The 12,781-nt window shown below is 44.5% G+C and overlaps 1 protein-coding gene across 1 annotated transcript; it reads left to right on the top strand.

Annotated features, from left to right (window-relative positions):
• The first annotated feature begins 4,471 nt into the window (after window positions 1-4,471).
• vmo1 (vitelline membrane outer layer 1 homolog) lies at window positions 4,472-9,342 on the top strand. Its single transcript, XM_062957306.1, has 3 exons — window positions 4,472-4,719; window positions 6,910-7,031; window positions 8,965-9,342. The coding sequence occupies exons 1-3, from the start codon at window positions 4,534-4,536 to the stop codon at window positions 9,266-9,268; spliced, it is 612 nt and encodes a 203-aa protein (XP_062813376.1). The 5' UTR covers window positions 4,472-4,533; the 3' UTR covers window positions 9,269-9,342.
• The last annotated feature ends 3,439 nt before the right edge of the window (window positions 9,343-12,781 follow it).

Genomic DNA, 12,781 nt, shown 5'->3' on the forward strand with positions numbered 1-12,781 from the left:
TATTATTATTATTATTATTATTATTATTATTAATTGCCTTTGTCCTGATGTCTTGCTCCTGGGCTGCAAGGATCAGGCCTTCCGTCTCCTTCTTCAGGGTCCCATTCGTGAGCCAGAGCCAGGTCTTCTATTATTATTATTATTATTATTATTATTATTATTATTAATTGCCTTTGTCCTGATGTCTTGCTCCTGGGCTGCAAGGATCAGGCCTTCTGTCTCCTTCTTCAGGGTCCCATTCGTGAGCCAGAGCCAGGTCTTCTATTATTATTATTATTATTATTATTATTATTATTAATTGCCTTTGTCCTGATGTCTTGCTCCTGGGCTGCAAGGATCAGGCCTTCTGTCCCCTTCTTCAGGGTCCCATTTGTGAGCCAGAGCCAGGTCTTCTATTATTATTATTATTATTATTATTATTATTATTATTATTATTAATGGCCTTTGTCCTGATGTCTTGCTCCTGGGCTGCAAGGATCAGGCCTTCTGTCTCCTTCTTCAGGGTCCCATTTGTGAGCCAGAGCCAGGTCTTCTATTATTATTATTATTATTATTATTATTATTATTATTAATGGCCTTTGTCCTGATGTCTTGCTCCTGGGCTGCAAGGATCAGGCCTTCTGTCTCCTTCTTCAGGGTCCCATTTGTGAGCCAGAGCCAGGTCTTCTATTATTATTATTATTATTATTATTATTATTATTATTAATTGCCTTTGTCCTGATGTCTTGCTCCTGGGCTGCAAGGATCAGGCCTTCTGTCTCCTTCTTCAGGGTCCCATTTGTGAGCCAGAGCCAGGTCTTCTATTATTATTATTATTATTATTATTATTATTATTATTATTAATTGCCTTTGTCCTGATGTCTTGCTCCTGGGCTGCAAGGATCAGGCCTTCTGTCTCCTTCTTCAGGGTCCCATTCGTGAGCCAGAGCCAGGTCTTCTATTATTATTATTATTATTATTATTATTATTATTATTATTATTATTAATGGCCTTTGTCCTGATGTCTTGCTCCTGGGCTGCAAGGATCAGGCCTTCTGTCTCCTTCTTCAGGGTCCCATTTGTGAGCCAGAGCCAGGTCTTCTATTATTATTATTATTATTATTATTATTATTATTATTATTATTAATGGCCTTTGTCCTGATGTCTTGCTCCTGGGCTGCAAGGATCAGGCCTTCTGTCTCCTTCTTCAGGGTCCCATTCGTGAGCCAGAGCCAGGTCTTCTATTATTATTATTATTATTATTATTATTATTATTATTATTATTAATTGCCTTTGTCCTGATGTCTTGCTCCTGGGCTGCAAGGATCAGGCCTTCTGTCTCCTTCTTTAGGGTCCCATTTGTGAGCCAGAGCCAGGTCTTCTATTATTATTATTATTATTATTATTATTATTATTATTATTATTATTAATTGCCTTTGTCCTGATGTCTTGCTCCTGGGCTGCAAGGATCAGGCCTCCTGTCTCCTTCTTCAGGGTCCCATTTGTGAGCCAGAGCCAGGTCTTCTATTATTATTATTATTATTATTATTATTATTATTATTATTATTAATGGCCTTTGTCCTGATGTCTTGCTCCTGGGCTGCAAGGATCAGGCCTTCTGTCCCCTTCTTCAGGGTCCCATTTGTGAGCCAGAGCCAGGTCTTCTATTATTATTATTATTATTATTATTATTATTATTATTATTATTATTAATTGCCTTTGTCCTGATGTCTTGCTCCTGGGCTGCAAGGATCAGGCCTTCTGTCTCCTTCTTCAGGGTCCCATTTGTGAGCCAGAGCCAGGTCTTCTATTATTATTATTATTATTATTATTATTATTATTATTATTATTAATGGCCTTTGTCCTGATGTCTTGCTCCTGGGCTGCAAGGATCAGGCCTTTTGTCTCCTTCTTCAGGGTCCCATTCGTGAGCCAGAGCCAGGTCTTCTATTATTATTATTATTATTATTATTATTATTATTATTATTATTAATTGCCTTTGTCCTGATGTCTTGCTCCTGGGCTGCAAGGATCAGGCCTTCTGTCTCCTTCTTCAGGGTCCCATTTGTGAGCCAGAGCCAGGTCTTCTATTATTATTATTATTATTATTATTATTATTATTATTATTATTATTATTATTAATGGCCTTTGTCCTGATGTCTTGCTCCTGGGCTGCAAGGATCAGGCCTTCTGTCTCCTTCTTCAGGGTCCCATTCGTGAGCCAGAGCCAGGTCTTCTATTATTATTATTATTATTATTATTATTATTATTATTATTATTATTAATTGCCTTTGTCCTGATGTCTTGCTCCTGGGCTGCAAGGATCAGGCCTTCTGTCTCCTTCTTCAGGGTCCCATTTGTGAGCCAGAGCCAGGTCTTCTATTATTATTATTATTATTATTATTATTATTATTATTATTATTATTAATGGCCTTTGTCCTGATGTCTTGCTCCTGGGCTGCAAGGATCAGGCCTTTTGTCTCCTTCTTCAGGGTCCCATTCGTGAGCCAGAGCCAGGTCTTCTATTATTATTATTATTATTATTATTATTATTATTATTATTATTATTATTAATTGCCTTTGTCCTGATGTCTTGCTCCTGGGCTGCAAGGATCAGGCCTTCTGTCTCCTTCTTCAGGGTCCCATTTGTGAGCCAGAGCCAGGTCTTCTATTATTATTATTATTATTATTATTATTATTATTATTATTATTATTAATGGCCTTTGTCCTGATGTCTTGCTCCTGGGCTGCAAGGATCAGGCCTTCTGTCTCCTTCTTCAGGGTCCCATTCGTGAGCCAGAGCCAGGTCTTCTATTATTATTATTATTATTATTATTATTATTATTATTATTATTATTAATTGCCTTTGTCCTGATGTCTTGCTCCTGGGCTGCAAGGATCAGGCCTTCTGTCTCCTTCTTCAGGGTCCCATTTGTGAGCCAGAGCCAGGTCTTCTATTATTATTATTATTATTATTATTATTATTATTATTATTATTATTAATGGCCTTTGTCCTGATGTCTTGCTCCTGGGCTGCAAGGATCAGGCCTTTTGTCTCCTTCTTCAGGGTCCCATTCGTGAGCCACAGCCAGGTCTTCTATTATTATTATTATTATTATTATTATTATTATTAATTGCCTTTGTCCTGATGTCTTGCTCCTGGGCTGCAAGGATCAGGCCTTCTGTCTCCTTCTTCAGGGTCCCATTCGTGAGCCAGAGCCAGGTCTTCTATTATTATTATTATTATTATTATTATTATTATTATTATTATTATTAATTGCCTTTGTCCTGATGTCTTGCTCCTGGGCTGCAAGGATCAGGCCTTCTGTCTCCTTCTTCAGGGTCCCATTCGTGAGCCAGAGCCAGGTCTTCTATTATTATTATTATTATTATTATTATTATTATTATTATTATTATTATTATTAATTGCCTTTGTCCTGATGTCTTGCTCCTGGGCTGCAAGGATCAGGCCTTCTGTCTCCTTCTTCAGGGTCCCATTCGTGAGCCACAGCCAGGTCTTCTATTATTATTATTATTATTATTATTATTATTATTATTATTAATTGCCTTTGTCCTGATGTCTTGCTCCTGGGCTGCAAGGATCAGGCCTTCTGTCTCCTTCTTCAGGGTCCCATTCGTGAGCCAGAGCCAGGTCTTCTATTATTATTATTATTATTATTATTATTATTATTATTATTATTGTTAATTGCCTTTGTCCTGATGTCTTGCTCCTGGGCTGCAAGGATCAGGCCTTCTGTCTCCTTCTTCAGTGACCCATTCCTGAGCCACAGCCAGGTCTTCTCCTTATCAGCTTTTCCTTCAATTTTGTCAAGGAACTTTCCATGCAGTGTTTTGTTGTGCCAGCTGTCAGCTCTAGTTTGTAGTGCAGTTTTCTTGTACTGGTTTTTTGTCTGTTGTGTTTTGACGAGTTTCTGATTTTTGACTTCAATCAAAAATACATCACACAGTCCTAGACACTTGGGAAGTGTTCGACTTGTGGTTTTGTGAAACGAAATCCAGCATATCTATCTTGTTTGCTGTGTCATACAACATCGTTTTGTCAATAATAATGATGGATAATAACATATCTGGGTGGCCATATGTTGAGAGTGCTTTGACTGTGCTTTTCCTGAATAATTGCAAAAAAGGGGGGTTGGACTAGATGGCCTTTGGGGGTCCCTTCCAAGATTATATAGGAAGCCACGGGGAGGAAGGAGGCCCAGTTCAGGTTTCCTGGCACCGGGAGAGAAAACCAGGGATCAGTGCAGACAAGGCTTGTGTTTGCTCAAGGGCTTTGTTTGCAAGTGAGTGGCACCCACTGGAGGATGGACACTTTGTTCCATGTGATTGGCGCATTCAAGGCCCCTTCCGTGCCCTTGATGCGCATCCAATTCCTTGCGCCACGGGTGCCACAAAGCACGTTCCTATGCGGTGTGTCTCCCGTGTGCCCACCCCTCAAAAGCCCACCCCGCTTGGCAGGCACAAGGGCCAGTTCCCCGGTGCCAGTATAAAGCCACGGGGAGGGCACTGGCCTGGCTATTGCTGACCGCCGCCATGGTCAAGCTCGTGGTCAGCGTCCTGGCCGGACTGGCGCTCCTGCTCTCGGGGTCCCTGGCGGACTACTCCCCTCCCCCGGACTATGGCATCGTGGCCAGGGTCAGCAACGGGGCGTCAAGGGGCGACTGGGGCTCGGAGGACAGGTGCCCCAAAGGGACCTTCGCCACCGGGTTCCGAACCAAGGTAAGGGGTCCCAGGGGGCCAAAGGGGTCTGCGGACAGGTATTTTCTTTCTTTCACAAATATGCCCAAATCTGAGCACTGGTGGGGTTGGGGGTGGACTGATTGTGTCATTTGGGAGTTGTAGTCGCTGGGATTTATAGTTCGCCTACAATCCGAGAGCATTCTGAGCTCCACCAAAAATGGAATTTAACCAAACTTGGCACACAGAACTCCAATAGGAAATACTGGAAGGGTTTGATCAGCATCGACCTTCCGTTTGGGAGTTGTAGTTCACCTCCATGTGCCCAAATGTGAACGCTGGTGGAGTTTGGGGAAAATAGATCTCAACATTTCGGAGTTGAAGTTGCTGGGATTTATAGTTCGCCTACAAATAAAGAGCACCCTGGACTCCACCAGCGATGGAATTGAACCAAACTTGGCACACAGAACTCAAATGACCTACAAAAAATACTGGATGGGTTTGGTGGACAATGACCTTGAGTTTGGAAGTTGTAGTTCACCTACATCCAGAGAGCGCTGTGAACTCAAACAATGATGGATCTGGACCAAACTTGGCACCAATACTCAATATGCCCAAATGTGAACGCTGGTGGAGTTTGGGGGGAATAGATCTCAACATTTGGGAGTTGTCGTTGCTGGGATGTATAGTTCGCCTACAATCAGAGAGCATTCTGAGCTCCACCAAAAATGGAATTTAACCAAACTTGGCACACAGAACTCCCATGGCCAACAGAAAATACTGGAAGAGTTTGGTGGGCATTGACCTTGCTTTGGGAGTTGTAGTTCACCTCCATCCAGAGAGCGCTGTGGATTCCAAACAATGATGGATCTGGACCAAACTCGGCACCAATACTCAATATGCCCAAATGTGAACGCTGGTGGAGTTTGGGGAAAACAGGCCTTGACACTTGGGAGTTGTAGTTGCCCACCAAATCCATCCAGTATTTTCTATTGGAGTTCTGTGTATCAAGTTTGGTTCAATTCCATAGTAGGTGGAGTTCAGAATGCCCTTTGATTGTACGTAGGTGAACTATATATCCCAGCAACTACAACTCCCAATGACAAACTCAATTTCTTCCCAACCCCACCAGTATTCAAATTTGGGCATATCGGGTATTTGTGCCAAATGTTGTCCAGTGGATGAAAATACATCCTGCATCTCATCATCATCATCATCAAGCAGGGGTTGTTTGGCCATCTGTCGGGAGCGCTTTGGTTGTGTTTTACCTTTTGGGCAGATGCGGGCTGGACTGGATGGCCTTTGGGGGTCCCTTCTAACCGTAGCATCTTATGATTCTATTCTATTCTATCATATTATAATTCAGTAATTAAAGAGAGTTCCGAGTGCTGCAGAAAAACAAACGTTTATTCTCAGTGGCCACAGAGAATAAGCATAGGAAGGACCCTTTCCTGTAATCAAGAAAGCAAAGGTCACAAACAAAGAATCACAGGGCTTTTAATACCATTGTGCACCCATCTACATACGTCATATGGGCATTGTCCGTCATCAGTTAGTGTCAAAAAAGTCCTACTTTTGCACTTTACTAGAAACTACTTTTGCATTTTTTCTAAAACACAGTCTAATTCCAAGACCTTTGACCCTCCATTAGGCCTTATCTAAGGAATTCCCTATCTTGGCCTTCTTGGGTCCCATTAGCTGAGGAATTTCCTCTATCGAGGCTTTTAGGGTCCATTAGCCAAGTTACCTTAAGCTCCCTCTTGAAAACCCCAAATCTGTGATTAAGTTTACATTGCCTGGTCCAGGGCTTATCTGGTCTTGTTGACACTTAATAGATGTCCCTGCCACTTTGGGTGAACTTTGGTCTCTGCTATTTGCTAGGGCAGAATGTATTTCGGGGGAATATATGCTCACACTCTGCTGTGGTTATATATTTTGCTTAGTCCTATTTCTAATATGATTACATTCAATATATGGTTTCCAATACAAGTATTATATTCTCCCAATACACCTTCATCAAGCCCACTAATATCTATGAGGCTGGAGGGCCATCTGTCGGGAGGGTTTTGCTGGTGTCTTCCTGGGTATTCCATGCTTAGGGTCCTATGATGCTATTCTATTCTCATAATATGATGACATTATATTTCTCCATGCACCTCCTAACGCCTCTGAGGCTGGAGGGCCATCTGTCGGGAGGGTTTGGATGGTGTTACAGTCTCCCTCTCCTGGCAGATGGAGTCCTACCAGGGCCCCACCGTGGACGACTCGGCCCTCAACGGCATCCGGCTCCTCTGCACGCGCGGCCTGAGCGGAGACGGACAGGAGGCCTACGCCGTGGAGTCCGAGAGTGGACAGTGAGTCTGGCCGGGCATCGGGGGCGGGGGTGCACACGCGTGTGCAAAGGGGGGGCTTTGGCGGCACCGTTGGCACAGGCACACACCTGCAGAGTCATATGTGCCTCGGGGTTCAGCACATGGCTCCCAGACTGTTCGGACCAAAACCTCCTCCTCTTCTTCCCATTTCTCCTCTTCTTCCTTTCCTCTTCCCTTCCTCCTCCTCTTCTTCCTTTTATCTTTCTCTTCTTCCTCCTCTTCTCTTCCTCCTCCTTTTCCTTCCTCTTCCTCTTTATTTCTCCTCTTCTTCCTTTCCTCTTCCTTCTTCTTCTCTTCTTCCTTTTCTCTTCCCTTCTCTTCTTCCTCTTCCTCCTCTTATTTCTCCTCTTCTTCCTTTCCTCTTCCCTTCCTCCTCCTCTTCTTCCTTTTATCTTTCTCTTCCTCCTGCTCTTCTTCCTCCTCTTCTCTTCCTCTTCCTTCCTCTTCCTCTTCTTATTTCTCCTCTTCTTCCTTTCCTCTTCCTTCTTCTTCTCTTCTTCCTTTCCTCTTCCCTTCTTCTCCTCTTCTTCCTTTCTTCTTCCCTTCTTCCTCCTCCTCTTCCTCTTCTTCCTATTTCTCCTCTTCCTTTCCTTGTCCCTTCTTCCTCTTTCTTCTTCCTCTCTTCCTCCTCTTCCTATTTCTCCTCTTCTTCCTTTCCTCTTTCCTTCTTCTTTCCTTCCTCCTCCTCCTCCTCCTCCTCCTTCTCTTCTTCCTCTTCCCAGCATATTCTTTCTCTGAACGATGGCCAACTGGCAGGTGCTACAGGGTGACAAAGGGAAGGACAAACAGACTGAGCGGCAGCTTTGATCCTTGAGCCGTGGCCATGCTCAACTCCATGGCTTTGCCTTGATGTGGGATTGGGGGCCGTGCAATCGTGATTAGAATGTGGAAGGGATGTGTGTGTTGTTTTGTGCTGTGTGCTGGGAAAAGCATTTCATTTCGTTGTGCAATAGCACAATGTCAATCATTCTATTCTATTCTATACATTAGTATATACAGTAGAGTCTCACTTAACCAACACTTGCTTATCCAAGGTTCTGGATTATCCAAGGCATTTTTATAATCAATATTTTCAATGCATTGTGATATTTTGGTGCTAAATTCGTAAATACAGTAATTACTACATAGCATTAATGTTTATTGAACTACCTTTTCTGCCAAATTTGTTGTCTAACATGATGTTTTGGTGCTTCATTTGTAAAATCATAACCTAATTTGATGTTTAATAGGCTTTTCCTTAATGCCTCCTTATTATCCAACATATTCGCTTATCCAACATTCTGCTGGCCCGTTTATGTTGGATAAGTGAGACTCTACTGTATATACAGTACAGTCTCACTTAACCAACACTCGCTTATCCAAGGTCCTGGATTATCCAAGGCATTTTTATAATCAATATTTTCAATGCATTGTGATATTTTGGTGCTAAATTCGTAAATACAGTAATTACTACATAGCATTAATGTTTATTGAACTACTTTTTCTGTCAAATTTGTTGTATAACATGATGTTTTGGTGCTTAATTTGTAAAATCATCACCTAATTTGATGTTTAATAGGCTTTTCCTTAATCCCTCCTTATTATCCAAGATATTCGCTCATCCAATCTTCTGTCGGCCCGTTTAGCTTGGATAAGTGAGACTCTACTGTATATGCTCATTGTTGCTTGAGTGTCATTGGGATCCCTTCCTGCCTACTTTCTCCCTTCTCCAGCTCTGAGAAGGAAGAAACCCTGCCTTACGATGCCTTCTTATTGCGACCTGGCAGGTGTCACAGGGTGACAAAGACAAGGACAAACAGATTTGAACTCCCATTGATGTGGCATGGGGGGGGGGCTGTGTGGTGGTGGTGGGAGCAGTGTGTGTTGTTGTTGTGGTGTGTGGTGGTCCATTGAGTTCTGTTCTCTCCCTGCGCAGGTGGGGCGAGTGGTCGGAGGCGGCCTGGTGCCCCCCCGGGGGCCGGCTGGAGAGTTTTGCTCTGCGCGTGGAGGAGGAGCGGGGGTCCCCGCAGGACCGGATGGGGGCCACCGGCGTGCGCTTCTTCTGCTCCGGGGGGGAGGTGCTGCAGGGCCCCGACCTGGGCTTCGGGGAGTACGGGACCCCCAGCGCCCACTGCCCCAAGGGCTTCTGCGGCATCCAGACCCGGGTGGAGTCCCCCCAGGGGGTCTTCAGGGACGACTCCGCCCTCACCGACGCACAGATGCTCTGCTGCACCCGATGAGACACCCCCTCCCCACACCCTGGCCCCCCCTCACCTGAGACAGGGGCTTGCAATAAAGGCGAGAGTGCCTCTGAGCATGCGCAGAGTGGTCATTCGTCCCCATTCTAATGTTTGCAACACGGAAAAAAATCTAGCAGAGAGTGCCTCTGAGCTTGTGCAGAGTGGTTATTCTTTCCCTATTGCAAAGCTTACCAGAATGCATCTAGCAGAGAGAGAGAGTGCCTCTGAGCATGTGCAGAGTGGCCATTCTTCCTCATTCCAATGTTTGTAAAAACGTATCTAGCAGAGAGTGCCTCTGAGCATGGACAGAGTGGTCATTCTTCCCCATTCCAACATTTGCAAGAATGCATCTAGCACGGAAAAAAAATCTAGCAGAGAGTGCCTCTGAGCTTGTGCAGAGTGGTCATTCTTTCCCTATTGCAAAGCTTACCAGAATGCATCTAGCAGAGAGAGAGAGTGCCTCTGAGCATGTGCAGAGTGGCCATTCTTCCTCATTCCAATGTTTGTAAAAACGTATCTAGCAGAGAGTGCCTCTGAGCATGGACAGAGTGGTCATTCTTCCCCATTCCAACATTTGCAAGAATGCATCTAGCACGGAAAAAAAATCTAGCAGAGAGTGCCTCTGAGCTTGTGCAGAGTGGTCATTCTTTCCCTATTGCAAAGCTTACCAGAATGCATCTAGCAGAGAGAGAGAGTGCCTCTGAGCATGTGCAGAGTGGCCATTCTTCCTCATTCCAATGTTTGTAAAAACGTATCTAGCAGAGAGTGCCTCTGAGCATGGACAGAGTGGTCATTCTTCCCCATTCCAACATTTGCAAGAATGCATCTAGCACGGAAAAAAAATCTAGCAGAGAGTGCCTCTGAGCTTGTGCAGAGTGGTTATTCTTTCCCTATTGCAAAGCTTACCAGAATGCATCTAGCAGAGAGAGAGAGTGCCTCTGAGCATGTGCAGAGTGGCCATTCTTCCTCATTCCAATGTTTGTAAAAACGTATCTAGCAGAGAGTGCCTCTGAGCATGGACAGAGTGGTCATTCTTCCCCATTCCAACATTTGCAAGAATGCATCTAGCACGGAAAAAAAATCTAGCAGAGAGTGCCTCTGAGCTTGTGCAGAGTGGTCATTCTTTCCCTATTGCAAAGCTTACCAGAATGCATCTAGCAGAGAGAGAGAGTGCCTCTGAGCATGTGCAGAGTGGCCATTCTTCCTCATTCCAATGTTTGTAAAAACGTATCTAGCAGAGAGTGCCTCTGAGCATGGACAGAGTGGTCATTCTTCCCCATTCCAACATTTGCAAGAATGCATCTAGCACGGAAAAAAAATCTAGCAGAGAGTGCCTCTGAGCTTGTGCAGAGTGGTCATTCTTTCCCTATTGCAAAGCTTACCAGAATGCATCTAGCAGAGAGAGAGAGTGCCTCTGAGCATGTGCAGAGTGGCCATTCTTCCTCATTCCAATGTTTGTAAAAACGTATCTAGCAGAGAGTGCCTCTGAGCATGGACAGAGTGGTCATTCTTCCCCATTCCAACATTTGCAAGAATGCATCTAGCACGGAAAAAAAATCTAGCAGAGAGTGCCTCTGAGCTTGTGCAGAGTGGTCATTCTTTCCCTATTGCAAAGCTTACCAGAATGCATCTAGCAGAGAGAGAGAGTGCCTCTGAGCATGTGCAGAGTGGCCATTCTTCCTCATTCCAATGTTTGTAAAAACGTATCTAGCAGAGAGTGCCTCTGAGCATGGACAGAGTGGTCATTCTTCCCCATTCCAACATTTGCAAGAATGCATCTAGCACGGAAAAAAAATCTAGCAGAGAGTGCCTCTGAGCTTGTGCAGAGTGGTCATTCTTTCCCTATTGCAAAGCTTACCAGAATGCATCTAACACGAGAGAGTGCCTCTGAGCATGTGCAGAGTGGCCATTCTTCCCCATTCCAATGTTTGCAAGAATGCATCTAGCAGAGAGAGAGAGTGCCTCTGAGCATGTGCAGAGTGGCCATTCTTCCTCATTCCAATGTTTGTAAAAATGTATCTAGCAGAGAGTGCCTCTGAGCATAGACAGAGTGGTCATTCTTCCCCATTCCAACATTTGCAAGAATGCATCTAGCACGGAAAAAAAATCTAGCAGAGAGTGCCTCTGAGCTTGTGCAGAGTGGTTATTCTTTCCCTATTGCAAAGCTTACCAGAATGCATCTAACACGAGAGAGTGCCTCTGAGCATGTGCAGAGTGGCCATTCTTCCCCATTCCAATGTTTGTAAAAATGTATCTAGCAGAGAGTGCCTCTGAGCATGTGCAGAGTGGTTATTCCTCCCCATTCCAATGTTTGCAAGAATGCATCTGGCAGAGAGAGAGAGAGAGAAAGTGCTTCTGAGCATGTGCAAAGTGGTTATTCTTTCCCTATTGCAAAGCTTGCCAGAATGCATCTAACAGAGAGAGAGAGTGCCTCTAAGCATGTGCAGAGTGGCCATTCCAACGTTTGCAAGAATCCATCTTCCTCATTCCAACGTTTGGAATAATGCAACTTGCACAAAGTGCCTCTGAGCATGTGCAGAGTGGCCATTCTTCCCCTATTCCAACGTTTGGAAGCATGCATTTTGCAGAGAGTGCCCCTGAGCACGTGCAAAGTGGTTATTCTTGGTTATCTTTCCCTATTGCAAAGCTTGCCAGAATGCATCGAGCAGAGAGAGAGAGCCTCTGAGCATGTGCAGAGTGGCCATTCTTCCTCATTCCAATGTTTGCAAGAATGTATCTAGCAGAGAGTGCCTCTGAGCATGTGCAGAGTGGCCATTCTTCCCCTATTCCAACGTTTGGAAGCATGCATTTTGCAGAGAGTGCCCCTGAGCACGTGCAAAGTGGTTATTCTTGGTTATCTTTCCCTATTGCAAAGCTTGCCAGAATGCATCGAGCAGAGAGAGAGAGCCTCTGAGCATGTGCAGAGTGGCCATTCTTCCTCATTCCAATGTTTGCAAGAATGTATCTAGCAGAGAGTGCCTCTGAGCATGTGCAGAGTGGCCATTCTTCCCCTATTCCAACGTTTGGAAGCATGCATTTTGCAGAGAGTGCCCCTGAGCACGTGCAAAGTGGTTATTCTTGGTTATCTTTCCCTATTGCAAAGCTTGCCAGAATGCATCGAGCAGAGAGAGAGAGCCTCTGAGCATGTGCAGAGTGGCCATTCTTCCTCATTCCAATGTTTGCAAGAATGTATCTAGCAGAGAGTGCCTCTGAGCATGTGCAGAGTGGCCATTCTTCCCCTATTCCAACGTTTGGAAGCATGCATTTTGCAGAGAGTGCCCCTGAGCACGTGCAAAGTGGTTATTCTTGGTTATCTTTCCCTATTGCAAAGCTTGCCAGAATGCATCGAGCAGAGAGAGAGAGAGCCTCTGAGCATGTGCAGAGTGGCCATTCTTCCTCATTCCAATGTTTGCAAGAATGTATCTAGCAGAGAGTGCCTCTGAGCATGTGCAGAGTGGCCATTCTTCCCCTATTCCAACGTTTGGAAGCATGCATTTTGCAGAGAGTGCCCCT

This window comes from Anolis carolinensis, chromosome 6, assembly GCF_035594765.1.
Source record: "Anolis carolinensis isolate JA03-04 chromosome 6, rAnoCar3.1.pri, whole genome shotgun sequence".
Taxonomy (NCBI): domain Eukaryota; kingdom Metazoa; phylum Chordata; class Lepidosauria; order Squamata; family Dactyloidae; genus Anolis; species Anolis carolinensis.

Coding starts and splice junctions, on each gene's coding strand:
- vmo1 (XM_062957306.1), top strand. CDS start 4,534: ATGGTCAAGCTCGTGGTCAGCGTCCTGGCCGGACTGGCGCTCCTGCTC. Junction 4,720..6,909: donor CCACCGGGTTCCGAACCAAG/GTAAGGGGTCCC, acceptor CTCTCCTGGCAG/ATGGAGTCCTACCAGGGCCC. Junction 7,032..8,964: donor GTGGAGTCCGAGAGTGGACA/GTGAGTCTGGCC, acceptor CTCCCTGCGCAG/GTGGGGCGAGTGGTCGGAGG.